At 59.2% G+C, this 27,662-nt stretch overlaps 3 protein-coding genes across 5 annotated transcripts; all 3 read left to right on the top strand.

Moving 5' to 3' along the window:
* The first annotated feature begins 2,767 nt into the window (after window positions 1-2,767).
* Window positions 2,768-3,832, top strand: LOC140260583 (olfactory receptor 1E16-like). The gene has a single exon (XM_072353095.1). The coding sequence runs from the start codon at window positions 2,768-2,770 to the stop codon at window positions 3,830-3,832; it is 1,065 nt and encodes a 354-aa protein (XP_072209196.1).
* A 3,213-nt stretch (window positions 3,833-7,045) lies between these two features.
* NPDC1 (neural proliferation, differentiation and control 1) lies at window positions 7,046-20,811 on the top strand. 3 transcript variants are annotated; one of them, XM_072352936.1, is made up of 9 exons: window positions 7,046-7,188; window positions 14,032-14,172; window positions 17,252-17,359; window positions 17,634-17,810; window positions 17,902-17,968; window positions 18,365-18,449; window positions 18,575-18,654; window positions 18,842-18,938; window positions 19,522-20,811. In XM_072352936.1, exons 1-9 carry the CDS (start codon window positions 7,107-7,109, stop codon window positions 19,597-19,599), a joined length of 915 nt encoding a protein of 304 aa, XP_072209037.1. In that variant the 5' UTR covers window positions 7,046-7,106; the 3' UTR covers window positions 19,600-20,811. The 3 variants fall into 3 exon arrangements, with proteins under 3 accessions (XP_072209037.1, XP_072209036.1, XP_072209038.1); XM_072352935.1 differs by having other exon boundaries at window positions 14,029-14,172; XM_072352937.1 differs by lacking the exons at window positions 7,046-7,188; window positions 14,032-14,172 and adding an exon at window positions 15,235-15,416.
* A 3,499-nt stretch (window positions 20,812-24,310) lies between these two features.
* On the top strand, window positions 24,311-27,301 carry LOC140260611 (POU domain, class 5, transcription factor 3). Its single transcript, XM_072353152.1, has 5 exons — window positions 24,311-24,820; window positions 25,949-26,060; window positions 26,200-26,330; window positions 26,590-26,754; window positions 26,953-27,301. Exons 1-5 carry the CDS (start codon window positions 24,311-24,313, stop codon window positions 27,202-27,204), a joined length of 1,170 nt encoding a protein of 389 aa, XP_072209253.1. The 3' UTR covers window positions 27,205-27,301.
* The last annotated feature ends 361 nt before the right edge of the window (window positions 27,302-27,662 follow it).

The following is a 27,662-nucleotide window of genomic DNA, read 5'->3' as shown; positions in this document are numbered from 1 at the left end:
GGTGCCACTTGTACACCATTTGCTCACAGCACCATGCTCTGGCATAGGGCTCTGCTCCCCATGCAGGAGCCTCCTCCCTGTTGTGCTCTGCTTCTCCATAATGACTATGTAATGCCATGCCCCCTCCATTGGACTCTCCCTTTGCCAGGCTCAGTGCCACAGCAAAGCAGCTCCCTCCTCCAGCAGGCTCCTCACTCCCTGTGCACCACCCAGCAGGTCTCACTAATGTACTTTGGTATCAGTATTTTCCCACATAGATTACAAACCATTTCTGCTGTTGCCAAGGCCAGTTTGGCTTCTCTGCCACACTCATGACTTGTCATTACCCGAGACTGGCTGAACTGCTGGGTATCTGGCTGAGGTCCCTGTGGGCACACTTCTGGTCTCAGAGCTCCTGTGCGCTGCCAGTTCCCATTAGCAGCCCCTACAATTGGTTTCCTATTTGCAGCACATCACAGCTCTTGGTGTTTTGCTCTGGAATGATGTTGCTGGGGCCAGCCTGTCCCCCAGGTCTCCCAGGACCCTTCCTGATGCTCCCTGATCTTTCCCCTCTGCTCCTTCCCAAGTTAACACAGCGTGGGACGTTGTTTTCTGAGATCGAGGCAACTGATAGCAGCGTCATTCCCACTGCTGAAAAGAAAAAAAAAGCAAGTGTCTTACAAAGGCTGGACAGTTGGTTTGTCCAGCACAGTCTCCATTTGGAAGCCTGGATTTATGTTTTACTGTGATTTCCACTTTTCTTTCCTCTAAAGCTCTTCAAGTACTCAGTGCTGAACTTCCATTCTCTCATCAGATGTAGATACTTCACAAAGATACTTTGCACCTTTTCTGAAGGTGAAGCAGGGTTGATTCCTCCCAAGTTCAGGTGCAGACAAGTTCCCTTCCTGCAGCCCCCTGACGTGCAGCAGACCTCTGAAGACTTTCCTCCCTGCAAGATGCTGCCGTCCCCATGTCTTCAGGCTGTCCTGGCCATGGGACCTTTGCCATAAATTGTCATTGTTCTTCTGGAAAACTATGACTGGGTGTGCTCAGATCTCATGAGCTCTGAGCTGAGAAGCACCCCATGAACTACATGGCTGAAAAGTGTATGTTAATCTCCAAAGACTACACACAGTTTTCATTATCTCCCTGTATTCCTTCATCTTTCAATGGAGACTTTTCTTAGGGCTTTTTCTTTTCTTTCCTTGCAGGCATTCCACTTGTTCCAAACATTGCCCTCAGTGTATGTATGCTGTTTGCTTGCTTGAATCACAGAATGGTTGAAGTTGGAAGGAACTTCTGAAGATCATCTTGTCCAACGTTCTGCTCTGCCAGCCTCTCCCTCCAGCTCAGGAGGGAGTTTTAGACAAAGGTTTCACCTTTGGATTCACAAAGTGTCCATTTTCTATGTTTGTGTGCTTGGATTCCCAAACCTGTCCAGCTTCTGCTCTTATTGATCTTCCCATTTACACAAAATGACATTGACTCATGCTTATTCTAGCTGAAGTTATTTTCCACAAATAGCCTTTCTATAAGCAGCCTGTTTTTCACGAACAAGAACAAAAACCCCATCAGCTCGCTTCGTGTGTGACCTGATAAAAACGTGTGAGATGACACATCCAATGGTATTTGGAATGCCTCTTACACACCAGGCAGTGATTTATAGCCTCCCCCCTTCAAAGAGTTATTCTCCTGGCAGAATTTTGCCCCCAAGGCTTTGTCTTTGCTGTGTTCTGGCTGAGAGGTCTGGGCAGATCTTCCTTCCCCTCCCTCCCAAGATGATTTTGGATCCAGGAAGTCTTTTGGACCCAGTGTCTTTCAGTGTGTTGTGCTGTGTTCCCCTTCCCCATCTCCCTTTCTTGCACTCTCCTAGAATTAAATGATCTTTGAGATTCCTCCCAACTCCAGCCATTCTACAATTCTGTGATTCTCCACTGTCTGCTCTGGTTACAGCAGCTATTTCTCTGACCTCCAGGAATATCTGCTGTTATGTGACACTGCATGTAGTTTGAGTTCCTCCATGCTGGCTTTGCCTGAAGCCACAACCATTTGTGTTATTTCCTACAGACCATCTGCTCTTCCTAAGCCAGAGATGAGCCTTTTGTTTAACTGTGCTGCTTTCCCAGCTAACATTATCTCTACAGGTGCTTCTCTTTTCTCTGTCTCTCCCCTCTGTGGTCATGCCTTTGTTACCAACACATACCATGTTGAGCATGGGGAGCACACACCTTTCCTTCGGTCTCCAGGCCCTCTGGGTTCAAAGCCTGATGTGTCACTTCTCCCAGACCGGATCCCAAAAGCCTTCTCTCCTGCCAGAATGCCTCCATGCACTGGGAGGAGTGTTCTTGGAGGCTCCCAGTTCTGCAAGCACCACAGACTTGCTCATGAGATGGAACCATGGGTTGTCAGCTCCTCCCTCCCTCAACAGTTTGAGAGGCTTTGCTTGAGCCAGGCTTTGCTGGCTTTTTTGCTGGCTTGCATGGCTTTGCCATGAGTACTTCAAGCCATTGCCTGAAGAGCTGGAGCCATTTTGGCCAGGTCTGTCTGGTTATTAACTAAGCCTGCTCACAGTCCTTGGGGTAAGTGGCCAGAGAGCAGTCCCTGTGCCAGCTGAAAAAGCTATGGGGAAGTGGGAACACACATAGGAATGCATGAGTGGCATCCTGTGGTGCTGACTTGAGGACTGAAATCCCATGGGCTGAGATCCACCACCTGTCCCCTTCTCCCATCTCAGAGACTGTAGCACAGCTTCAGTCCACGCCACAGAACAGAGGGCTGGAGATGTCCCATGGCAGGGCTAAGCTTTCACCTCCCTTTGCCTGCCCTGTATCTATTCTTGCTCTCCCCACAGATGAACCTCGAGTCCCTGCAGAGGAGAAATCTCAGCAGCCCCACATCATTTCTTCTCTCGGGGTTTTCCACTGCCTACAAAACACAGGTATCCCTCTGCATGGTCTTCTCTCTCATTTACCTGGTGACTGTGTTGGGGAACCTACTCGTAATGACCCTGATCTGCCTGAACACTAACCTGCAGTCCCCCATGTACTACTTCCTGGGCCACCTCTCCTTTCTGGACATCTGCTACTCCTCTGTCACGCTCCCTAAGATCCTCAGAGATTCCTTCTCAACGCAGAAGACCATTTCCATGGCAGGCTGCATCACACAGATCTACTTCTTCCTTTGCTTTGGGGGCTCCGAGTGTGTGCTCCTGGCTGCCATGGCCTACGATCGGTACGTGGCCATCTGCTGCCCCCTCCACTACACAGCACTCATGAGCAAGAAGATCTGCTGCTACCTGGTGGCTGTCTCATGGCTGAGTGGCTCCTTCTCATCTCTGATCCAGGCCCTCCTCACAGCCCACTTACACTTCTGTGGGTCCATTGTGATCAACCACTTGTTCTGCGAGATCCCCTTCTTGCTGGAAGTGTCCTGCAGCCGTAACACCCTTCTCAACAAGGCTGTCTCATATGCTTTGGCTGCAACTATTGCCATGGGCTCTTTCCTCCTTACTGTCGCATCATATGTTCACATCCTCCAGGCTGTGCTGCAGAAGGGAGCAGGGAGGCAGAAGGCATTTTCCACCTGCACTTCCCACCTGACCGTGGTGTCCCTGTTCTTTGGTGCTGGGGCTGTTACGTACCTGGTGCCTCGATCCAGCAGCACCAAGGAGATGAACAAGATCCTTGCCCTGCTATACGCCATTGTAACCCCCATGCTGAACCCCATCATCTACAGCTTAAGAAACAATGAGTTCCAGGCGGCCATCAGGAAAACCCTATGCAGGGGCTTTCCTGAGGTCCCCCAAAGGCAGAGCAACCTCTGCCCTCACCACGCAGCAGGTGACCCACTGTGATGGGGGAGCTGGGACCCTCAGACCAGTGACAGGCAGAAGGGTGAACTCTGGGGATGTGAGTAGAGCAGGAGTAGATCCATAGAACTGCGATGCCTTGGCCACAGGTTTCCCAATAAATAATTCTAGGAGCTGTTTTCCTAAGAAATAGGTATTGTTCAGGTAAAGAAGTTGTTCTGAGTGTCCACGAGATGCCTTTGTTGTGACAGTGCCCTTGGTGAGACCTGTTTTTTTAATCAATCATTTATCTGCACTGGGGCTTCGTCAGGCTTTCTGGAAAGAGCTTTTATTCCTAAGCAAAGCTCTTTCTGAGGTGAAATAATGCAAAGTGCAGTAGTAATGCTGTGCTGTAAGCATCTCCTGCTAAGTGGTGGATAATCTTGTCTGGGCTGGCCTTGCAGAGCCGGATGTCTTTTACTTAATGCAATAAAATATGGATAAGTAGGAAAACCATTGCCATGGGATTGATCTTTGCAGTTTCAGGAATCAAAGCCAACCCTGGGAGCAGACGTCTGCTTCTGCATGCAGAATGGTGGTGACAAGGAAGGAGTGTAGGTGGCACCTGTGCATGCCTGGGAAGAGCAGATTAATCTGGCTCATGCGATGCTTTCAGAAAGAGCACATGGGGCTTTTGGCATCGTACAGAGCTGGGAAGACATTGTTTGGTGGTCACAGATAAAGGGAAGTGAAAAGATCCTGCAACTGCATCTCAGTGTTTACGAGAAGATAGGCCTATAGGCACAGTGAAACACATCCTTCTTGGACCTCAGCTGAATGCTGAGCTGTGGTGCCTTTGCAACCAAGACTCTGAGAGGCTCCTATTCTGCAGAAACTGTAGGAACTGGTTTTCTGTGATTGGAGACAGCCTCTGTCCTCCAACCTGGAACAGTGATCAACCAGGAGCAGGAAAATACAGTGGAGATGGGAGCAGCAGCTGCATGACTGGAGACTTCAGGAGATGAGAGTGGGCAAGATTTGTCCCACAGCTGCTCCTGCTGCGGGTACAGCCTTGAAGTACAGCCTAGTCGGGGAGCAACAGCAAGGAACTGAGCAAGAAAACCTTCTGGTGTGGTAGGGGAGATTTTCTCCTTCCAGCTGTAGATGGAGCCAGAGATTTAACGCATCCATGGGTGTTTGTAAAGTACCTTCAAGAGCAGCGTGAGCAACCATTTAGGATTATTGTTTCTGCACCACTATCAGGCTGTGCCAGGGACTGCAGAAGTGTTGGTAAATGTCAGAAATGAGACAGAAACATCTTTGGATTTGATCTATATCAGTGCAGGGTTGTCTTCAGTTGTCATTTTGGGACCACATCTGAGAAGAGAGGCCAAAAAAAAATGAGCTTCTCAATGAAAAAGATTGACATGGCTTTGTATGCTTTATAGACCTTTATAGTTCTTTGTTTTGTTTAGCACTGGCTGTAGGATCCCACTGGACCCACTTCACCTCTGCATTTGGCCCAATTAATCATGCTGATGAACCTTCCAGAAAGGTGCCCAGTCTGCTGTAGGCATTAGAATGTGATGAGAGGCAGAAATCAGTGCATTTTCTTCACAGCTGGCATGCTGGAAGTCCCATGCCATTCCAGGGGATGTGCTCCCAGAGCTGCTCTGAGTTCCCCAGTCAGCACTGCCCTTTCCTCCTCCAGATCAGATCCAAAACTCAGTCCTGGCTGAGCTTGGCCTCTATCCATCTGTGACAAGGACAAAGCAGGGCAGAATCAAGGGCTTGGCCCTTTCATAGCACATTGATATTACTGTGCTTATCAGGGCGAACAGGAGCAGGCTCCAGAGGTAGTTAGTCCAGGACATCTGACTCTGTGGAGCAGAGCTCTGCCAAGGGTCCTGCAATCGATTGGTTTTCAAACATTTTGGGGTCCCCTCTTTCCCTTTTCCAGAGGTGCAGATTTTGTGAAATCCTTCCACCCCATTAGTCACAGAACCGGGCTGAACCTGCCCATAAACTGTTGTCAAGAACAAAAAACAGTAGTCTGGGGCTGCTGCCACAGGTGCCATATCCTGTGGTCTGGTTGCATCCCTGCCCGCTCGCTCCCAGCACAGCTTGGAAAGCAATGGAGCGGAACCTGCCAGGACCTGTGGATACTCTAACAGGGCTCCCACAGCGAGCCCATCAGCTGGGGCTGAGTCCAGCCACGCAGCAGGAGCGTGCATCCCTCCTCCAAGGGTAAGGGCTGAAAACACAGCAAATGCCGGCCAGCAGGATCTCAGCAGTGTGGCTGTCAAATGCTGCTCTCTTCTCGCTGGTGCCAAGGCCTTGGGTCTGTGCCCAGCACCCGGGGAGGCAGATTGTGTGCCTGGGTTCTGCAAACCTGTGTGCCTTGGCATCCTCTACCAGCATGGGGAAATCCTTGTGTAGCAGGGGCAGGGCATGGCCCAAAGACCTGAGCACAAGCATGAGGTGGTGCTTGACAGGACCTGCATGCAGCTGAAGCTGAAGACAGGCAAGCAGAGCTCACAGCCTTTTACCACAGCTCCCAGCAGGTATGGATGTTCCCTCAGCCTGGGTGTTACTCCAGCAGAAACACAGGGCAAGGCTTGCATGTGACAAGCTCACAGATGGCACAAACCTGGGAGGAGAGGCGGATACACCAAAGGGTCACACTGCCATCCATGAAGATGGAGGCAGGCCGTGCTCCACAGCACCTGGTGCCAGGACGAGAGGCAATGGGCACCAACCGGAATACAAGAGGGTTTCCTCTGAACATCAGAAAGCTCTTCAGTGCCACGCGGGCGGCAGAGCAGTGGCACAGATGCCCAGAGAGGCTGCAGGGTCTCCTCGGAGATCTTCTTCTCGGAGAAGTCACCTGGGCAAGGCCCCGTGCACCCTGCCCTGGACAGACGGCCCCAGGGGTGCCTTCCAGCCAGGGGGGGCTGGACAGGGTCAGGGGCTGGACAGACAGCCCCAGGGGTGCCTTCCAGCCCCAGCCTCACTCCCCTTTTCCGCGGTTCTTCCCTCAGCTCCGCTCCCGGAGCTCCGCAGCAGCATCTCCGCCCCACGCCGCTCTCTCAGAGGCGAAGACCGCATTTCTGGATACGAGATGTGACGTTATCTGCCCGCCGGCGCACGCAGAGACGACCGCACGCAAAACGGCGGCGGCGCAAAGGCAAACCGCGCTCAGGTGCGGCGGTGGCCCCGCGGCTCCGGCCCCGCTGCGAGCACCGCCCCGACAGGGGGCGGCCGCCTCCGCCCCGCCCCGCCGAGCCCGGCGCCGCCGCCCGCAGCCCCGCGGCCCCACGCCCGTCCGCGCCGCTGGAGGATGGTGGCGGCCGCCCGTCGCGGAGCGCTGCTGCTGCTGCTCGCCGCCCTCGGGGCCTGCCGCCCGCGCGCCGCCCGCACCGGTGAGTGCGCGCCGCGGTCTCGGCCTCCGCCCCGCCCCAGGGACCCGCGGCTCAACCCCGGGACCCGGCGCCCCTCGAGGCCGGAAGGTCGGCGGCCCCGCAGCACCGTCGGGCCCTCCAGCGTGCCGCCGCGCCGGGCTCGGGGCCGGGCCGGGACGTGCGGCGGGGAGGGGCTGCCTCGGGCCGGGGACGCGGGGCTCCCGGGGGGGTGGAGCCGAGGGAGCGGCTCCGCTCCGGTGAGGGGTTCCCCGGCTGGGGGGGGGGGGGTCCTGTGAGCGATGGGCCGAGAGCGGGATGGGAGACGTCCCTCGGTGCGGTGCCCCCCGCGCTGCCGCCCGCTGCGCTCGTCCTTCCGCTTCGGGACGGGTCCGAGGGCGGCGGGTCCGGGGCGTCCTGCACCGCGTCCCGGGAGGGGGGTGCCGGGCTGCCCGGGAGCGGGGACACTCCCGGAGCGGCGCCGGGAGCGAACGCAGCGGGGCTCTGCGCTACGCTCCGGTGACCGCGCTGCGAGAACAAACAAATGGAGCTGCTCTGCTGCCCGAGCTTCGGGGGATGCGTCAGCCCGGGCAGGGCGCTGCCACCCCCCCGCTGCTGTGCGCTGTGCTGGCGGGGTACCCGTTGGGTGATGTGTTAGCAGGAGCTGCTCCTGATTTCCTTTTCCTTTTTTCTTCACTTCCCGTCAGCTCTGTGCATGGCCTGCTTTCTCTTTTCTTCAGGGGATTTCGCTTTGTTTTGAAGGCCCGGTTGCAAGTGCGCAGCTCCACAGGGCTCGGTGCATGCTCAGGGCTGTGTGCAGGGCTGTGATCCTGTGTCCGGCTGCTGGGTGCTGCTGCAGAGGTGGTGTACCTGCATGGCTCTTGGCAGTGCTTTCTGCCTCACTGGCTGCTCAGAGCCGGGGCTGCCCTCTGCTCCCAGCATTGTTTGCAGGCAGGCATTGTTCACCCAGCCCGCCCGGCGCTGTGCTGGCTGCAGACAGGTTTGGCCATCTCCCCAGGGGGCTGCGGGCAGGCTTCCGTGTGGTCACATGCAGTAAGGGCGCAGCCCCATGTCACCCCACAGGGGCAGAGCAGCCAGCAGAGCCACCCAGGGACTGTGACGCACACTGCAGATGTGCTGGGCAGCCACCAACCCTTCAGCCTGGCCTCCGCTAGCTCTGAATTTAAGGCCACCTCAGAGCTGGGGTGGTTCACCTGGGACTGTGGGCTCAAGGCAGCTCTTCTCCCTGAGGAACCATTCCTGTGCTGGGCTGAGGGGTCCTCGGGCTGCCCTGGGCTGCAGGATCTGGGTTTCTCCATGGCTGCACGGCGGCTTTGCAGCACAGCTCAGGCAGAGTCTCTGCTTGCTGTTGGCTTTCCCCCAGGCAGAGGCTGGCAAGATGCTGCAGCCTGGAAGTGCAGACTGCAGCAGCATCCTGAGGCTGGGAGCTTGGCTTTGCAGGGCACGCAGCGACCCAATGGCTGTATCTCCAGGAGCCTTTTGGGGCTGCCCTGCCCTGTCTCTCTGCCCAGCTGCTGTCCAGTGGGGCACTGCTGCACAGCCAGGAAGGGAAGCACTGGTTCTCCTTTCCAGGAGGCTCAGCAGTCCACCGGGACACAGACAGCATGTGGCACAGGGATGTCTTCACCTTGTTCTGGGATGGAGGAGGGTGACAGCTGGCGCTGGAGGTGATGCAGCCAGTGCTGGAGGTTTGGTGCTCCCCACGTGCCTGCCCAATGTGCACAGATCCCAGCAGCACTTGTGCTTGCCTATTCTGGTTTCCTGGCTGGATTTCCCAGAGCATCAGTGAAAGTCAAGACTCTCACCACTTCTTGAGAAATTTGGTCACCAAATTTGATCTGTTATTATAATCAAAAAGATTTCCCACCTGGGATGGCAGCAGACAGTGGTCTCAGAGCCCCACGCCACACAGGTCGTGGCATTGCTGTGTCAGTCTTCAATGAGCAGAGGCTTCTGAGCTTCTCTGCTTTTTCTTGAGATGCAGAGCATCGTCTGAGTCATCGTGGTCACGATGGTCAATATCCCTCTCCATGCCTGTGTGACAGATGGATGTCACCCAGACCTGCGTTGCAGAGGGGGCTGCTGACTGTCCCTGCTGGCCAGGGCTACTGTGCTGGGTGATGCCTCCCAGGGCTACAGCTGTCCCTTCCCCACAGGGTGCCCCCACAGCTGCTCTGCCACAGGAGGTTCTGGTGCTGCTGCAGCCCCTGTAGAGCTGCCCCCCCCCCCCCCCGAAAAACACCCAGATGAGTTTGAGACATTTGCCTGAAACAGTCCTTCTGGGCCATCAGAGTATTAAGGGATGTAATCGGCTTAATACCAGCTCCGTGGCTGGGGATGGGGGTGTCACAGGGTGGGGGCTGACCGGGACAGATGGTTCACAGGGTTGGGGCTGATGGTGATGGGAGGGGTGGCCCTTCCCATGGGTACAGGGGTAGCCATTGCTCCTGCCCTGTGCATTAACCCCAGCCTGGACCATGCATGTGGTGCTATGTTCCCCACTCTGGGCCTGGGCTCTGCTCCGTGCAGCACAGGGATTCCCTGGGCTCCCACCCAATGGTGCACCCGCCGGGTGTTTTAGTGGGGCTCTGCTCCCCACCTGCCCAGCTCCAGGGCCTCATCTCCTCTCCCAGCCTGTGCTCTGCTTGTTTTATCTACAGCAGCTGTTGTGAGGGTCATAAGAGCACTGAATGAAGGCAGCAGGCCTATGATTAGCCGTTTCATGAGCTAAGGATAATTGCAAGGGGAAGAAAGTGACCGTTAAGTGCCCGGAGCTGGGCAGAAGCCCCTGGGAGGGTGAGGTGGCATTGCCTATGCTGCAGCAGGCTGGGGCTTGGGCAGCCCCAGATGGAAGCATTTTGTTCTCCCTACTCCGAGCGCTTCACATGGGCTGCTGGAGCACACTGTACCAAGTCCTGTTTCCATATGGGCAGTTTCCATTTCCTCTCATTGTGCGTTTTGAATTCAAGGAAGAAAACGCAGGCAGAGCAGGCAGCCTCCAATCCATCCTCCCGGCAGAGCACCGCAATCACAGCTGCTCCGTTTTGTGCCCAGCTCCGTGCTGCCCCGGGTAGCGCCTTTCTGGGCTCTCCCCCTGCGGACAGAGCCAGGCGTGGCTCCTGCCCTTGGTTTTAATTCTGGGGAAGGAGGCAGAAGTGGCACAGTGTGGGGGCAGAGTCCGGCTCCGTGCGGGGTGACAGTACCGCTGCTGAGGATGCTGTGGCGCTGTGAGGCTGCCGGGGATTATCTCCGAGCCGCCTGCTAAACTGGCAGAGAGAGACCCCGATAATCTGCCGGTAATGTGACCCGGCGCTGGGCTGCGGCGCTCTGCCGGCAGCGCTAATTCTTGGCTTCCTGGCTGGAAACGAGAAGCTTTGCTCCAACCAGCTGCCTCTCGAGGGGGATAAAAAAACAAAAGGAATTTCGGGGCAGTTGCTCGGCTCTTCCACCTGCAGCCCTTCCCTGGGGGCCCCAGACATGGCCGTGCTGCGGGAAGGCACCGTGCACCCAGTGAGAGCTGCGAGGGGTATCGAGGGGTATGCACCCTCTGTGCCCAGAGCTGCGGGCACTCCCCGTGTCCCTGCGCATGCTGTGCCTGGGGGCAGTGCGTAGTCGGGCAGTGTGGGCAGGATGAGCAGAACCCCCACAGCAGCTGCTGCTGCCGTCGCCTCTGAGCTGCCGGAGGGCGTTTTGTCAGCGAAATCGTGCCTGATCCATTTTCATTAAAGGCTTCCACATGTCTCCTGGAGGTGTGGGCTGCCAGCGAGGAGTGGGAAGGCTGTGGCTGTGGGAGCATCTGGCCCGGCAGGCGCATTGCTGCTGCTCCAGGGGCATGGGTGTCTGCTATGAGCTGTTCCTGCCTGCTGCAGCCAGAAGGACGGTTGGTGTGTTAGGCTGCAAGGACAGCAAGGTGCTTTGTGGCACCGCTGACAGCCTGTGGTCCCTGTGGGGACACTTCATCTCTCCCCCAGCTCAATCCACATCCCGTAGTGCCCTGTCAGCCTGCCCAGGGAGAGGCCTACGCGCTGCTTGGTTTGCACCAAGGAAACTGCATGCAGCATCTGTTTCTCCTCCTCTTTCTTTTCTTCCTTTTCTTTCTTTTTTCTCTTTTCTCTCTTTTATTTTCATTCATTCTTTTTTTAATTTCTTCCTGATTATGTGAAGCTAATGACTCGTGGCTGGAGGCTGGCCCTGCTGCTACAAAGCTGACACCAAAACCTCCCTCTGGAGCTGACCAAGAGCTGGTCCCAGGAGGAGCACAGTGTGATCACGGTGGCCACCAACCCACCTGCAGGTCCCTGTCCCTGTTCCCTGCTGCCCCCCAGCTCCCTTATGGTTCTGAGCATGCCAGCAGCCTTGCCTGCACTCGGGAACCATTTCCATCTGTCCCACTGACATCTCCCATTCCTGCAGCGCCCATTAATCCCGCTCCTGTTTCCTTAATGTGCCCAGCAAATTGCCAAGGCGGTGCGTGGTAAATTTTCTGCCCAGTAAGGGGTTCTAGGAGCAATTAAATGAAATCCTGCTCCTACGGCTTGCACAGGGCAGGGACTTTCCAGGAGGGATTTCTTCTGCCGTGAGGCCCCTGTGTGTTCTTCATAACAGTGAGGCAGGTGTGGTGACCTCATCCCCTGTGTGTGTCCCCTGTCTTGTGCCACCCTGGGGGGGCAGTCCGAGCTTTGCTCATTGTCTCTGAACCTGGCTCAGATCCTGCCCATGCTGTGCCTCCAAGCACAGCACCCAAACAAGGTGAACGCTGCAAGGCACGGGCTGGAGAAGGTGCAGGTGTTGCTTAACCGAACCTGCCAAACCAGGAGGTGGGTGAAACTGTGGGGTGATTTATTTGCAGCCTTTGGCGTGGCACGGCGGGCCAGGAAGGCTGATGCAGGCTGCGTGGGAAGCTTGTGGGGGGGGCAGCAGTATGGGGTGCAATCTGCGTAGCCATGGCCATGTGCTCAGCTCCCAGGAGCAGCAGTGCAATGTGGCTGGAGCAGGTTTTGCTGCCTGCTTCTAAGCGCAAGAGCGAGGGGCAGCGGCCAAAATGTCAGTTCTTTGTGCCTGTCCCAATATCCAGTCACTGGGGAAAGCACTTGTGGAGCACTGGAGGCAATGCTGAGTGCCCTGCTGGGCGCATCGCTGCACTGCTAGGAGCACTGCTAAGCTCCTGAGTGCCCCACTGGGTGCCTGTGTGCTTGTGCCACTGGCATTGGCAACAGGTCTGGGGCCCTGTTAGCCTGGAAGCTGGGTGTTACCTGTGTGCAGTGCTCATATCAACCTCCTGCACTGATTAATTTTCATCTCGCATTAACTTTTACCTTTTCACCTGCTGCATTTATGCTCTAGGGGAGTTTCCTGTGTTCCATTACTACCCGGATGTCCTCCTGGAATTTATTTCATTTTCACCTGTATGTTTTGGCACACATGTCAAAAAACAAAACAAAACCCTTTCCCTGGGGCTGTGAATGCCAGCAGCTCCACATGCCATCTGAGTGCCCCGGCGGGTGTGTGGCCCTGGTGACTACTGTGGGTCCATGGGGAAGGAGAGTGCTGTGGGGAGCTCTCTGACCCAGGTCACCCATTTTGGGGTGTGTGTGTGTGCATGTGTGTGTGTGCACCTTGCAGCTCGCTGAGCAGCTCCTGTGCTCAGAGCTGGATCCACTCCTGCTTGCCCTTGGCTTGGGCTCACCCTACTGTTTGTTTTTCCATGCTGACTGCCATGTGTTTAGCTCTCTCAGTCCTCCTGCTGGGGCCTGGCCTTGGGGCACTGAGCTGGGAGGTCCCCACCAGAACCTGGTGTCAGACTGCCTTGGCTTGCTCTGCCACTCACTGCCTACCTGCAGGAGGTCTGGTGGAGCATCCCATTCCCAGCTGGGTGCTGGGCCCCGTGGCCTGACTGCTGGGACACAAAGCAGGGCTTTGGAGGACTCTGAAGGACCCAGAGCCAGCATGGTGAAGTGGGGAGCCCCAGCAACGCACCCCATGGTGATATCTGCTCGCTAAACACCGATTGATTAAACATCGGGAGCTTAATTAGATCAGTGCCCGTCTGTCTCGCTCCTAATCCCAACCCATGACAGCTGCACAAGCACAGCTCGTTCCTCAAACAGAGATAACAACCTATTATATATTGCAGGCTGCTTTATATAACTGGTTGCTGGGCACTGGCTGAGCACGCCAGGGCTGTGTGTCCATCGCTGCCTCCCATAGGTCCACGGGTGTCCCCAGCCCTGTGGCTGCCATGGAACCTTCTCTGCTCTGAAGCTAATCTTTGAGGTTTTGGTGCGGTTTTAAACAAAATCAGCATGGCCTTGAGTGAGAGACCAGGGTGTGTGAGCAGCAGGCAGAGGAGGTCCAGAGCCTGTGCTTAACCCCCCAGTTATTTTCCCGCTGTGCATTAATTCACCTTTCAAGTGCTCTGAACAGCTGAGCCCCACACTGACTCCAAACAGATGGCCTTGGGCTGGGCTCTGACATCCCAACACCTTGACTCCCCAACACCCTGACACCTGAGTCTCGGTCCCTCAATTTTCCCTTCCCTGTTCTCAGAGGGACAAGAACTGAAGTTGTTGCCGATGGTGACGAGCAGCAGTGCTGAGGCTCAGGAGCAGGCTTTTGCTTTTTTACTATTTTAGATGACAGCTCCTGCGCGAGCATCGGCTGCGTGTTGGTTTGGTTTTGGCTGCAGCCGCTCGGTGATGTCCAGATGCTGTGGGCAGGGGATGAGCCCTCTGCATGGGATGGGGATGTGCAGGAGGCACCAAGGGGAGGTGGGGCCTGGGGCTTGGGTTCCCAGGCAGCGCCCATCCCCTCTGCTTTGCCTGACACCTCTCCTCCTGTCTGCAGCAGAGCCGTGTCCGCGGCGCCTGGACTGCGCCCTGCAGCGACGGAAGTTCTGTCCGCTGGGATCCAGCAGCTGCGGGCCCTGCCTGCCCAACTTCCTGGAGGACAGCCATGGGCACTGCCTGCAGGAGAAGCGCTCTCCCAGTGGTATGTGCACTGCCTGTACTTCAGCCCTGCACCCCATGGGAGGAGGGTCCCCTGTCCCTGCCTGCAGCCCCAAGCTGGGAACACAGTGGCATCAGCTCTGGCACGACCCTTCTCCCTCCTTCATACCCATCCCAGGGAACAAGGAGCCTGTGCTGGGTGTGACTGGGGGGCCGGTCACTGCTGGATGGGCACCTCTAAATGGGAGGAGAGAACCATAAAGCAAAGCAGCCTGGTGCTGTCAGTCAGGGGATGGGCACTGGAAGGGGGTTGATGGATGGGTGCTGGGGTAGGGTCTGTGCATGGTATTCATCAGAAAGCAGGGGTGGGCATCCTGCTTGTGGGCTCTGCTGGAGGGGTTGGGTTTATTCTGTGAAGTCTTGGGAGCAAATTTTCCTCTTGGAAGTGCTTCACATGTGCCTGCATCTCCATAGCAACCCAGCTCTGTGTCAGTGTGGCAAGGAGATGTGGGGCTGCAAGCAGCATCCTCTGCTGAGGGTGCCCCCACTGCTGTCCCTCCCATCCCCACAGCCACAATCATCCCAGCTGCGGCTTCAGGCAGCATGCTGCTGTCTGGCTCCCCTTCAGCCCCTGTCTATGTAGGAGAAAACAGATTCTTGAATTCTATATTTTAGCATGCTGGAGTCCAGTGGCATTCTGAGGCTGCCCAGTGCCCTTTGCAGGGAGGCACTGACTTCCCTCTGGGTACTTTTGCATCCTATGTGCTGATCCTGTATTTTGCTCAGGCAGTATCTGGCTCCTGGCTGCCTCAATGCATCTGCAGGGTTCTGCAGGGGTGCAGAGGAGCTGCAATAGCTGCATGGTGGGGGGGGGGGGGGGGGGGGAGCTGGAGGTGGGAAAGATGCAGTGCCAGCTTGGAAACAGTGGTTGCCATGTCCTCAAGGATGCCTAACCCTTTAAAGGGGCTGCCCACACAGCCATGCTGCCCACACAGCCCCTTTAAAGGGTCAGGAATTCTTCAGACGCTTGTGATTGCTGGTGACGCTGAGCCTGGGATCCCAGCTGCTCACTGCGGTGCTGCTCCTGCAATTGGCTCCCGGCAGCAGCGTGGGCAGGAGCCAAGGGTTCCTCTCCCCGGTGCTGGCAGCAGAGCTGTGTGCTGCTGGCTCAGCTCTGCAGGGTGAGAAGTGCTGCTTTGGGTCTGGAGTAGATGATGCATGTGAGCCGCGTGTTCCTCCCGTTGGTGACAGCGTGCATGGGGGTCTTGGCACAGCACCAGCACAGAGGTGAGATGGGCTGTGTGGGACCCTACCTGCCTGCTGTAGCTCGCCTCAGGCCTGTGGTGGGGTCTGAGCCCCCCGTGCTGTGGGAAGAGCACGGCAGAAGTGGTGGTGGGTTTGTGCTCAGCATCACTGCTGCTGCTCGGTCCCTGTGGCACGGAGCCCACAGGACAGTTAGGGCTGGTGGAGATGGGGCTGATCCTGCCAAACATGCAGGAGAAGGAGGGGGGTTCCTGGGTCGGCCAACTCCCCTTTACTGCACTTGGACATTCCTGCTGTCAGTGCAACCTGGGACAGCAGCCTGCATGTGTCCCTCCTCCTTCCTTCCTCAGGCCCCCCTGGTGGGACCCCATGTGCTGCAGGGTTGAGTCTAGGAGACTGTGGGCAGGGAACCCTGAGGCTGGGATCTGGTACCTGCCTTCAGAGGGCACCCATCCTGCCGTCCCACTGCCCTCATCATGCCAGCTGCCCCTTGTGCCCCTGTACTGCCCTTCACCCTCACACATCCTGGTGCAGGGCTGCACTCCATGTGCCAGTGTTTCACCGCTCCATCCTCAGTGCCCCTGCCCTGCGCTGCAGGCGGGCAGACGTGGCGGTCACTGGGGGAAGTTATTTCTCTGCTCCTGTGGGGATTTTTAGCAGCTGAAAGGGAACATGGAATTATGAACTGGTTAATGCAGGTGAGTCACTTGCCTGGGTTCTGCTGAAAGCGAGCGCATGGCTGTAATGTTCTAATGCTGCTTTAAAGGCTGGGAGAGCTCTGAGTGCTGCATCCCTCAGCACCCTGTGAGCAGCCCTTTCTGTCTGCTCAGTGTTGGGGGGGGGGTTGGGTTTTTTGGGTTTTTTGCATTTTTTAGATTATTTTGGGCACATCACATTAATGCTCCAGAAACATCAGCAATTACAGCAACATCTGCCTAAGGCACAGCTGTAACATGGGCCCTGCACCCCCGCACCACGGGCACAGACACAGCCCAGTTCTCCCAGGGATTCAGGGTAGGGTTGGGGTTGGGGTTAAGTTTGGTGTCAGGGTTAGGGTTAGGGTTGCAGTGATGGCGCTTCATGCTCATTTTGGAGCCTTGTATTTCAAACCAGGAGCTGAGATTCTCAGCCAAGCCTGTGATCCCAGAAGACAGTAGTCAGGGGTGCACCAGGAGCAACTCTGGGAACCACGAGGGCTGTTCCTCTCTGTGAACTAAGGTGGGATGGGTCACATAGGTGCTGAGCTGTGACCTTGCTGTTCTGCTGCACTCCAGTATGGCCCTGGGTTCCCGGTCCAGCCCACAGTGTCCCCGTTTCAGGCTGATGCTTGGCTTAGGCAGACAGGCAGTGGCTGTGAGTCACAAGGACAGGCGGAGGCGGCCGAGGGGCTCTGTGCCCAGCTGGGAGGGATCGGTGTGTATTTCCAAACACTCCAGGTGATGACAAATTCCGAAGGAGCTGTAATTGTTATAACCTTGAGTTTTCCCGGATCCGAGCTGCCTGCACCACCTTGCCTTTGTATGTCTTGATTTACCCTCCAGGGCTTCCCACTGGGGACAGCCCTAATGCAGCAATTGAGAGGGAGCACGGAGGTCTTCTGGCTTTGAAGTTGAGTTTAATCCTGTTAAAAGCCGCATATGTGAGCAGTGGGCACTGCGAGTAAGGCTCAGCGCCGCTCTGCTCTGCCGCCCCACAGGAGGGCACCCCTGGGCTGTGTCCACGCTGTGGGGTTGCAGGCTGAGCTCTACAGCGCTGCATGAGTCCCTTCCCTGGGGGATCCTTGCTCTGGCCCCGGGCTGGGTTCTTCCCTGGCAGCTGGTCCGTGTGCCCACCTCACACCCGTGTCTCTCTTGGTGCAGGGAGGACATCTGTTCCCAGCTTAGAGGAAGAAATCGATTTTCTGGCAGACGTGCTGGCCAGGCAAGATGCCACCCGCCCCCATGCCCTGCGAGATGGCAAGCCCAGGAGTAAGTGCTGCTTGTGCTCGGTGAAGTCCCACTAAGGCCACTCGTGGGGAGCTAATGGGGCAGGGAACTCCATCACGGCTTCTATCAGCTCCTGCATGGGATGGGGCAGCAGTGGCAGTCTGGGGCTGCTCAGGGCCATGCAGCCCTACCCTAGTGCTGAGGTGTCCCCTGCTTCCCCAGTTCCTGACCCGAGGTGGTTTGTGCCACACCAGCCCCTACTGTATGGTCACACATCGAGCACACTGCTCTGCTCACACCTGGCTTTGTCCTGCAGCCACCCCAGCCCCCACCGGGAAACAGCGAGCGTCCAGCAGGCTGAGGCAGGAGCTTCTGCAGAGGGGTCCAGCTGGCAGCAAGGTGGCAGCCACCCTCCCCACCTCTACCACCGCCACTGTGCCGAAGTACCCTGTGGAGGCAGCCCCCGTCCCTTCTAATGATGATGTGGTGCTCGGTAAGGCCGATGACACAGGTGGAGACTGGGCTGGCTCTGCAGTGCTGGGGTGCCACTGCGCCCTGGGGCTCACCCCCAATTCCCTCCGCAGGGCTGATCGTGGTGTGCACACTGGCTGGGATCTCCGCTCTGATTGTGGCCGCAGTCTGCTGGTGCAGGTGAGCTGGGCCTACTGGTAGCAGTAAATCCCTTGGTGTCCCTCGGTGTCCTCATGCCCAGGGAGCTCTTCTCATACTCTCCTCCAGGGCTTGGAGGAAAGGCAAGAACTGTCATTGATGGTCCTAATGCAGACGCCATAGTGTCCATGTCCCCTGAAGTTGGGGCTTCAGGACAGTTGTGGGACATCCCATTGCCAGGCTCCTGGGAGCAGTGGCACCTGCCGTGGCATCACTGCAGCACTGGGTGCCAACACCACACATTGGTGGCTCATCTCCAGCTCCCTGCATGCCATGGCCTGTGGGATGGAGGTGGCTGTGACTTTTCTTGTGCCATGGCACAGAACAGGGATCAGGGTGGAAAGGGCTCCTGCCACCGCTGTCCTCTCTTCCTGTCAGGCTGCAGAAGGAGGTCAGGCTGGCACAGAAAGTGGACTACTCGGCACAGAGAGTGGTCAGCCCTCTGCCCTATGACAAGATCTCGGTAAGGAGCTGTTGCGGTGGGCTGGGAAACCAGTCCCGGCCCCCTCTCCCCTCCACGGGGCCCTGCTGGCTGGGCACTCTGCTCTATGCAGCGCTGCCCTCACGCTGCTGCTGCTCTCTCTGCAGCCTGGGGACAAGACGCTGGCTCAGAGCGCCCAAATGTACCACTACCAGCACCAAAAGCAGCAGATGCTTTCCATGGAGAAGTAAGTAGCCTCACCTTTGCCAGAGGTGCCAGGACTGAATATCCCAAAAGCCCACGAGGACAGCTCGCCGTCCTTCCAGAACCTCCCCCCGCCCCCTCCTCTCTGTCCTCGGGCAGCATCGGTCCGAGTGGCTGTCCCGTGAACTGGGATCCAGTTGACCTCCCCTCCCTCCATCCTCTCTCCACAGACATAAAGAAGAGCCCAAGGTGCCGGACTCCGCCTCATCCGATGAGGAGAACGAGGACGGAGACTTCACAGTGTACGAGTGCCCCGGGCTGGCTCCGGTAAGGCGGGGGTGGGGGCGGGTCCCCGTGCCCACAACTGGCGAGTAGCCTTCACCAAACCTCGAGGCGGCCGAGCCCCTCCGCCTTCCCGCTGTGCCCCGACGGCTGCTGCGCCGTGTCCCGAGATGAGCCCCTCGATGTGTCCGGGACGTGAGCGCGGGGCTGGTGTCTTGTCCCGTCCCGGTGGCCGCGTGTACGGAGAGTCGCAGCTCCTCGCCTCCCGGGGCCGGAGAGGCCACTTCTGGCCCTGCAGCTCGAAGGGACCCCCGGGCAGGGCAGCTCCTGACAGCCCTGGGTTACAAAGAGCACAAAGCGGTCTCAGAGGCGCCTTTCACATGGTAATGGTGCGGAGCCCGACCATCAGGGCTCAGATTAAGGGTCATCATTACGTCTTTACAGGCCCATTAAGGGGCAGTTGGCGCAGTCTGGGCGATGAACCCCACTGCTGCCGACGCGGCTCCGGTCCTCCCGGACGGGCTTCTGTGCCCCCCTAGGGCTCCGGGCCCAGAGCTGTGCACGGGGGGGTGACCTGCTCCTCCGCAGGCCCTGACCGGCCGCTTCTCTCCTCCATCTCGCTCTGCAGACTGGAGAAATGGAAGTGAGGAACCCGCTGTTCGACGACTCCTCCCTGCACCCCCCGAACCCCAAAGTGCACCCTTAACACTCCGCACTCGAGCTCTCTGCGGACCGCACGACCCGGGCAGGGCACGGCCCCCCACCCCGCCGGACTGCTCGACGCCTGCCCAATAAACACCCACTAACAGCCGTGGGACGGGGGCTGCTCTGCTTCAAGCGTCCTTGTCCTCTTTGCCGCTGTGATCGCGTCCCTGCCACCCGCCCACTGCTCAGGGGCACCCCGAGGTCTGAGGGGGCCTGGGATCCCCGCTGTGCTGTGCTGTGCAGAGGGCGGCTGTTCGTGTCCTGGTGCTGCATCCTCAGCGCGGCAGCGACCCACTGTGAGGTGGCCCTGAGCTGCCCCATCCCAGGCCAGAGCTGAGTGCAGTCCCAGTGCAGTCCCAGTGCCGCTGAGCTCCTGGGTAGGGGGACCCTGTAGGCCAGCTGCAGGCAGAGGCCATCTTCAAGGCCCTGGCAGCTCACCGGGATCTCACCCCAGGCCTCGGTGCAATGAACAGTCAGAAGGGTTTAAGCTTTTCAGTTTTAAACCAATGGGAGAGGAAGGAGAGAGGAGCGCAGGAGCTGCAGGCCAGGGTCACTTGCTGTTCTGCAGTGCTGAGCTGCACCCTGAGCTCTACGGTGCCCACGGGGTGAGCATGGCTGAGCCCAGTGCTGAGCAGGGGCAGCCAGACTGCACCCCCTGCACACCATCTCCCCTATCCCCTGCCCTTCCCTGTGCCCATGGCCCTGCCTGGCAGACCCATACCTTTCACAGCCTCCCTGTGGTCCTGCCCCAAGCATCTCTCTGTGGCATGGGACAGCCTCCTCCTGTCCATCCTGGGCTCCCGCCCCCCACCTGCACTCTCTGCCCATGTCTGTGTCCAGGTGGATCATGCGGGAGCCAGGGTTTGTGCCCTTGCCATCTGCTGCTGACAGATCCCTGAGCCCAAAGTCTGCACTGCATCGGCCACAACGCCTCTGGCACGGCCTGGGATGAGATTGGGGTTACTTTTCACAGATGTGGTGTCATGTCCAGACCTGGCACGGGCATTGCAGCCGCAGGTGTTCCTGCTGCATGCAGGAGGCCCATTGCAGGCGCAGCACAGCGGGGATGGCAGCGGTCATCACTGCACAGATCCTTTCTCTTCGCCGTGCTGTTACACGTGGGTCACTGCCCCTCTCCCTGAGACCATTGTTATTGTATGGATTGTAGTTATTTTAAAAGGAGATTTTATTAAACAACCATGTTTGAGACCCATGCGAGTGTGTGCTGTGCCCTGCCGCAGCTTTGCTCTGTGGCGGTAGCAGATGTGCTGGGGCCCTCGGGCCGGGGAAAGCTGGGGGTGTGAGGGGCCAGGACAGCTGCTGCTGCTCCCCTATTCCAAAACCTTACCCAAGAGAGAGTGAGGGTGACTTCCTGCTCCAGCTGCAGAGCTCTCAGGGAGTGCTTCTCCCAGACGTAATCAGAGACAGTTTCATTTCTTGCTTCTCAGATGGGGGTGCTTGCCAAAACAACCCCTGGGTTGGGGCAGGTTTCCCTGCAGAGGCACTGGATGGGAGCCCCCGGCTGCCTCTGTCCGCACCCACCCGGCCCTAAATCACCCGGGGCGGTCCCTCCCACCTTGATAATCTCTAGCCCCCCGGGGCCGGGCCCTTCGCACCTCGGCAGAGCTGGCAGATAAGAGCTATCGGTGCCCCCTCCCGCCAGCCATTGTGTAGACGTTGAAGCTCCTCTCCCGGCCCTTTGATCACGGCACCCCCCTCACGCTGATACCATCTTGTCTCCTCCGGGTTTCGGCGCTGCAGGGTCGGGTGCTATTGTGCAGCCCCGAAGGGTCCTTGGCTGACTCATCTCCAAAGCACCCGGGTACCATCGGGGGTGGGGTGGGGGGGGTGCTTGGCTCACCCCTGCTCCCGGCTGCCCCACAGCTGGGGCATGTATGGCATCGCCCATACCCTAATACCATATTGGATTCCCCACAACACCACCTGGTGACCTTCTCTCTGGGGTACTCTGCCATCTCCAGCTGCAGCCCTGGGCAGGCAGCATCACACCTCCCATCACCAGGGCTGTGCTATGTGCTGCCCAGAGGAAATGCAGCTCTCACATAATCACTGCCCCCAGAGTCCCCAGTTCTGTCTTTCCTTTGCTCCCAGAGCCCAACAGCCTCTCAAAGCACACCCATGTCTTTTGGCTTTCCTCATCTATAAGGCAGCAGAGAAGGAAGAGCTGGTAGGTTCAGGTGCAGTGGTGGTGTGGGTGACTCCCAAATCACACCCCAGGATCTGTACTGGGGAGGCCTTTCCAAGAAGAACGGTGCTCTGGGCAACCTCCAGGATGCTCAGCTCAGCTCCTGCCAGCCCTCTTCAGCCCCTGCATTGTCCCCAACACCACAGCAGTCTCAGAGCCCAGGGAGCAGGGGGACACAGGCTGAGCAGAGGGGCATGGGAGCACAGAGCCGTGGCTCAGGAAGGCCCTGGCACGCTCAGCCCCAGCTGCTCTGCTGGTAGAGCCAAGCAATCCGTGGTGCCGTGGAGGAGTGGCAGTTTTCCTTTTGGGGATGGGACTTTGGGGCTGAACCCAGTGCTCATGCCCCTCAGATGGGCCTGAGGTGCATATGGGGACATGGGACCCAGTCAGGCCCCGTTCTCATCACGTGCCAGTCTGCAGCCCACCGCACGGCTCTGCCTGGGCTTCACCAACTAAAACTGTGGCATCCAGGAGTGATGGCTGCGTCACTGACTGGCAGTTAATAAAACATCACCTTTGAGCACACAGTCTTAATATCCTTCTTCTCCAAGGGAGCGCAAGCCAAAACACTTGGCAAAGTGACAGATGTTTGCACATTTCTGCCATCCCAGCTTGCTGCCTTCCTACTGACCTGGGCAGAATGCACAGTTCACTCCACTGAACTTTTTCCAACAGGATCCCACTGATCTTTGGTGGGTTACAGGGCTTGGGCTGCCAGCAGGAACTACAGCTGGAGACCAAGTACAGAGGGATGCCTAGGGCATCCTGCCTGCAGCATCCCTCCTGCACCGGGCATGCAACTCCTGGAAGTCCGCCCCAAAGAGAGAGATGTGAGCCCCAGCCACCACTGCACAGTGACCCCCAGAATAGCCGGGCACCTCGTACAGCCCCAGAGATCGCCCCATTGAAATGTACAGGGGACGTTGAGGAACCCCACTGACTCACTCCACATCCCCCAGCTAAAACCATCACCGCCACAATGGGCCCTGCTCCTACAAAGGGACAGTTCAAAGTCAACGTCTCCCTTCCCCTCTGCCTGTATATGAAAGGGAGCAGGAATGCGTTTGAGGCCCTGGCGGGCGGGCGGCCCGTCCCGCTTCCTGGGGGGATGGAGAGAAAGAGCAGGTTGGCAGGAGGAGGGGGCCCGGCCCAAGAACAATAAATCAAAGGAGAGAGGGGTTACTGCCCAGCCAAGGCATCTTCTGAAACCCCGTGGCCGCAGCTGGAGCCCGGGAGGAGCCGGGGCTGATGGCTGCGATTGGAGTCCCACGGCGACACTTCCGCCGCTGGGATGCAATTGCACTAGGCAGGCGGCGGGGCAGCCTTTGGGGTGCTGCTGCTGAGGGGTGCCGTGCTGCTCCTCTCTGCCTGATGCTGCCCCAGAGTGAAGGGCCCCCACCAAGCAGTTCCCATCCCAGGCAGCTTGCACAGACGTGGGGTTCTGCTGGGACTGCCCATGTCCCCACCGGCTTTTCACATCCTTCCCAGGTCATCCTGCTGGGGCTGCTTTCCCTCCTCAGAGACATGGGGTCGGAGTGAAGGCCCACCGAGGGCAGCAGGACGACGGTGAAGGCCTGTCCCCTCGCCCCACCACTTTTCCCCTATATGACGGCCAGTACAGGGGGAAGTTTCGCTCCCCCGTGCGCCTCTCCAGTTCCGTCAGTGCCGTCCTGACGAGCCTATCTCCTTGGCGTATCTCAGGTGTGAGACTGCGGAGGCCAAACAGCGGCTCCCGGTAATCCGGGTTAATAAACAGGAGAAGGCGCGGTCCCACGCCCCGGCCCGCTTCTGGCCGCGGATCAGAGGCCGCCCCGAGCAGCGCTGGGGAGGAGGGAATGACGGGGAAAACGCCGCGACCCGCGGCCTGACAGCTGTACTGTGCGCGACAGGACGGCTCTTGAGAGCAAATCTCAAGCGCGCTCCGTCGCAGAGCAGGTCGGTGCGGTGGGAGGTCAGCACAGCCGAGCTGTGCTCGGGGAGCGACGTGCGGGACGTTGTGCGCCGTCCCGGGGCCGCGCCGATGCGCGGACGGAGGAGCGCGCAAAGGCCGTGCAGACACAGACGGCACCACCGCTCCCAGGCGTCGGGGCCGCTCCCGCTGCTCCCGTTGCCTTTCCCGTGCAATGCCCCATCACCGCCCCGGGCGGGAGATGCTGCGTACAGAGCTCCGCTGGCGGGCAGGACGGTGCCCCCCCCCCCCCCCCACCTCCTTCGCCCAGCGGCCCTGGGGGCAGCGCGACGTGAACCCTGCCCCCCCCACACCTCAGAGAAAGGGGATCAAGTTCACGCCCGACCCACCGGCGGGGCCGCGTCGCCGGGACCAATGGGGCGGGGGCCCATTTCCATACGGTCCGGCCCGGCCCGACCCGGCCCCGCGGCGCTCAGTGGCCCCGGCGGTGCGGCAGCATGGAGGCATCTCTCGGCGCCCCGCGCCCGGCTTGAGCGCGGCGGCCGGGACAAGCCGCAGCCCCGTCGGCGCCGCATGGAGCCCTAGGCCTCGGCCACCATGTTCAGCCCGGACGGGGGGCTGCCGGCCGCCCCATTCGGCCTTCTGCCCGACGGCGGCCCGCCCTTCCCGCGCGGAGGCTACGACGGCGCGGCCGCGCAGCAGCTCTTCTTCCCCTTCGCCTCCGAGCCCGACGGCGCCCGCGATGCCGCGACGGCCCGCGCCTGGCTGCCCCCTCCCTCGGGGCCGCCCGCCAAGGCGGAGGCGCGCCCGGCTCGGCCCTGCCGCCAAGGCTCCCCCGAGCCCCGCGCCGCGCCGCCCGCCACGCCCTGCTGCGGTCCCGCGTGGGCCGCGCCGCCCTGGCCCGGTCCCGCGCCCCCCGCCGCCACCGCCGTGCCCGGACCGCCCTTTCCCGGCCCCGCGGCCGCCGCCTTCCCCGCCGCGCCCGGCCACGCGCTGTGCCCCGCCGCCCTGCAGCCGGGCTCCGGCGGCCTCGCCAACCTGGGCAGCAGCGGCAGCTCCAGCGGCGCGGCCAGCGAGGGCGGCCACTCCAGCGACAGCGGAGACGAGGTGAGTTTTCCCCCCGCCCCGAGCCCCGCGCGGCCGACCCCGTCGGGACGCGGACACCGCTCCCCCCGACGGCCGATCTGGTCCCGCCGACGGTGCCCGACCCCGGCAACGTCGCGTGTCGGTCCCGCCGCAGCCGTCCGACTCTGTGCGGGGCCGCGGTGGGCGCTGCCCGCAATGGGGTCGGGCTGCTCACGGCTTTCCTGGCCGTCGGGGCCCCGCGTTCGCGGCTCGGGCGACGCTTCCTCGCCCCAGCGGCGTTCCTTCGCGCAGCGCGGTTGGCTCCGAGGCGTAAGCAAACGCATCTTTGCGGTTTGCAGCACTTTTATAGTTTCCAATGTTCAGAGGAAAGGAGAGCCGTAAAGGCTCCGGGTGGCCGCGCGGGGACATCCCCGGCCGCGTCCCGCGGGGCTGCGGTGGGAGTCCGGCCCCGTGTCCGTAGTATGAGAACACCCCGAAGGGCCCTTCGTCCGCCGTGCCCGCAGCGTAGCAGGGCATTTCTCTGCCGGGGAGGGAGGAAGATCTTCGGGCACCTTTGGAGCGCTCTGCCCCTGCGGACGGTGGGTCCCGTCGGACCGCGCTCTGAGCTCCGCCTCCTATCATCGCTTTGGGGACGGACACCACCACGCGCGACACCCACGGGTGGTTGACCGGCAGTTGTGTTTGGGGGGTTTTGGTTTGAAGTCTTTTCTCGGCATCGCGTAGTAGCGTCCAGCCCCGGCATGTGCGCGCCGGGGTCAGCAGCGACGGGGATGGAAGTCGTTTAAAATTTCCGCGTTTTGTTTGCGTGGGCCGGCCGGTTTGGTGTGAGCCGCCACGGTGCGGCGGGGCTCCCGACACCGGTGAACGGAGTCAGGGATGCACCGGGCTGCCCGGGGTGGGCGAACACGAGCGGCTAAGGCTGACGCTTGCCGGCAGGAGGCATGTATGTAAAAGCCAAAAACCTGCTGCGAGTGCGTAGCTGGGTTAATGCCCACGGCGGCACTTGGGGCTGTGGCGGTGGCAGGAAGCCAATGCTCGGGTGAGCGGCCGTCCCAAAGTGCGGATCTCGGATGGGGGAGCCACACAAACCGCGCGGCTGTCGCCACCCGCGGTATCTTGAGCCATTCACTGCATGTCTGCCTCTGCCAGGATGCACCGACATCAGAGGAGCTGGAGCAGTTCGCCAAGGACCTCAAGCACAAGCGCATCATGTTGGGCTTCACGCAGGCTGACGTGGGGCTGGCTCTAGGCACACTCTATGGTAAGAAGGGAACCCGGTGACTCAGCTGGAAGAGCACCATGCTGGAAACGGGTCTCCGAGGATGGGGCTCCTGGGCGAGGCACAGTTTATGCCTGTGGTTTGGGGGGAGCTGTGTGTGATGTGCCACCTCCTCACGCAGGGAAGATGTTCAGCCAGACCACCATCTGCCGCTTTGAAGCTCTCCAGCTCAGCTTTAAGAACATGTGCAAGCTGAAGCCGCTGCTGCAGCGTTGGCTCAATGAGGCAGAGAACACGGACAACATGCAGGAGGTACATGGCAGAAAATGCATCTGTCTCCCCTGTGTCTGCAGGTGGGGGGTCAGTGATGGGATGCTGTGAGTGGGGTTGTCTGCAGGGGGTGAAGCAGTACTCTGAGCTTTTACTGCATCTCTGAGGATGTGCTGGCACAGTCATGGGGAGAAAGCCTGACCCTTGCCAAGACCTTTAACCAGCTGTGTGTGTCTGGGATGGGGGGACATGGACAGCCCTGGGCCATCCTGTGACCACGTGTGGTGTCTCTTACTTCCAGATGTGCAATGCAGAGCAAGTGCTGGCCCAAGCCCGGAAGAGGAAACGCAGGACCAGCATTGAGACCAACGTAAAAGGGACGCTGGAGAGCTTCTTCCGCAAATGTGTGAAGCCCAGTCCCCAGGAGATCTCCCAGATCGCTGAGGACCTCAACCTGGACAAAGATGTAGGTCTGGCAGGGCTGGGAGGGCAGGGGCAGGGGGGGATCACAAACAGCTTCAGCTCCTGAGCACCCCATATGGCTGGTTTGGTGCCAGGAAGTGGGAGTGTAGCTGCGCTAGGTGACACCCCCAGGCACTCACACTGCACAGTGCCACTGAGCTCCACTCATCCTTGCCCCTCTCCCTTCTCCCCTCCTTCACAGGTTGTCCGGGTCTGGTTCTGCAACCGGCGTCAGAAAGGCAAGCGGCTGCTGCTGCCCTTTGGCAACGAGTCAGAGGGGGTGATGTACGACATGAACCAGTCCCTGGTGCCCCCTGGCCTTCCCATCCCAGTGACATCCCAGGGCTACAGCCTGGCGCCGTCCCCTCCCGTCTACATGCCACCTTTCCACAAGGCTGAGATGTTTCCCCCACCTCTGCAGCCCGGGATCTCCATGAACAACAGCAGCCACTGAACAGCAGCCAGGGGGGCAGGCAGCGGTGCACCCGTCCAGAGGGCAGTGTCCCCCCCCCCGCCTTTCCCAGCCATGTGAGCGCTGTCCCAGCAGCAGACCTGTGTGGGGTCAGCCCCTCCTGATCCCCCCTCCCTGTTACCTGCCCGGGGCCAGGGGGAGCCGCCTGTGCCAGGCCCCAGCCAAGCTGCTCTCCTGCGAGAACCAGAAAAAAGCATTTCTTAAATTGTCTGAGGGACTGGGGGGAGGGGGATTTGTTGCTTTTTGTTTTGGTGGGGTTTTTTAATGGTTTTGATTGTATTTCTAGTTTTTAAAAAGGGAAAAATCTTTGTAGTGATCTCTAGTTTCCCAGCTGCCCCCTCCCCACCATGTAGAGCAGGGCTGGGGTGCTGCAGGGCGGGAGTCTCCTGCAGGTTCTGTGCCTGTCCGGGCAGCCAGGGGGAGCTGAGGGCTGTGATAGT

The sequence above is a fragment of the Excalfactoria chinensis genome, chromosome 18 (genome assembly GCF_039878825.1).
Source record: "Excalfactoria chinensis isolate bCotChi1 chromosome 18, bCotChi1.hap2, whole genome shotgun sequence".
In the NCBI taxonomy this organism is placed as follows: domain Eukaryota; kingdom Metazoa; phylum Chordata; class Aves; order Galliformes; family Phasianidae; genus Excalfactoria; species Excalfactoria chinensis.
The sequence above is the reverse complement of the archived record's forward strand: the minus strand, read 5'-3'. Positions and strand labels throughout refer to the sequence as shown.

Excerpts from the sequence above, each read along its gene's own strand:
- LOC140260583 (XM_072353095.1), top strand. The coding sequence starts at position 2,768 with ATGGCAGGGCTAAGCTTTCACCTCCCTTTGCCTGCCCTGTATCTATTC.
- NPDC1 (XM_072352935.1), top strand. The coding sequence starts at position 7,107 with ATGGTGGCGGCCGCCCGTCGCGGAGCGCTGCTGCTGCTGCTCGCCGCC. Across the intron at positions 18,655-18,841 it reads CAGATGCTTTCCATGGAGAA|ACATAAAGAAGAGCCCAAGG; the intron begins GTAAGTAGCCTC and ends CTCTCTCCACAG. Across the intron at positions 18,939-19,521 it reads AGTGCCCCGGGCTGGCTCCG|ACTGGAGAAATGGAAGTGAG; the intron begins GTAAGGCGGGGG and ends CTCGCTCTGCAG.
- LOC140260611 (XM_072353152.1), top strand. The coding sequence starts at position 24,311 with ATGTTCAGCCCGGACGGGGGGCTGCCGGCCGCCCCATTCGGCCTTCTG. Across the intron at positions 24,821-25,948 it reads CCAGCGACAGCGGAGACGAG|GATGCACCGACATCAGAGGA; the intron begins GTGAGTTTTCCC and ends TGCCTCTGCCAG. Across the intron at positions 26,755-26,952 it reads ACCTCAACCTGGACAAAGAT|GTTGTCCGGGTCTGGTTCTG; the intron begins GTAGGTCTGGCA and ends CCTCCTTCACAG.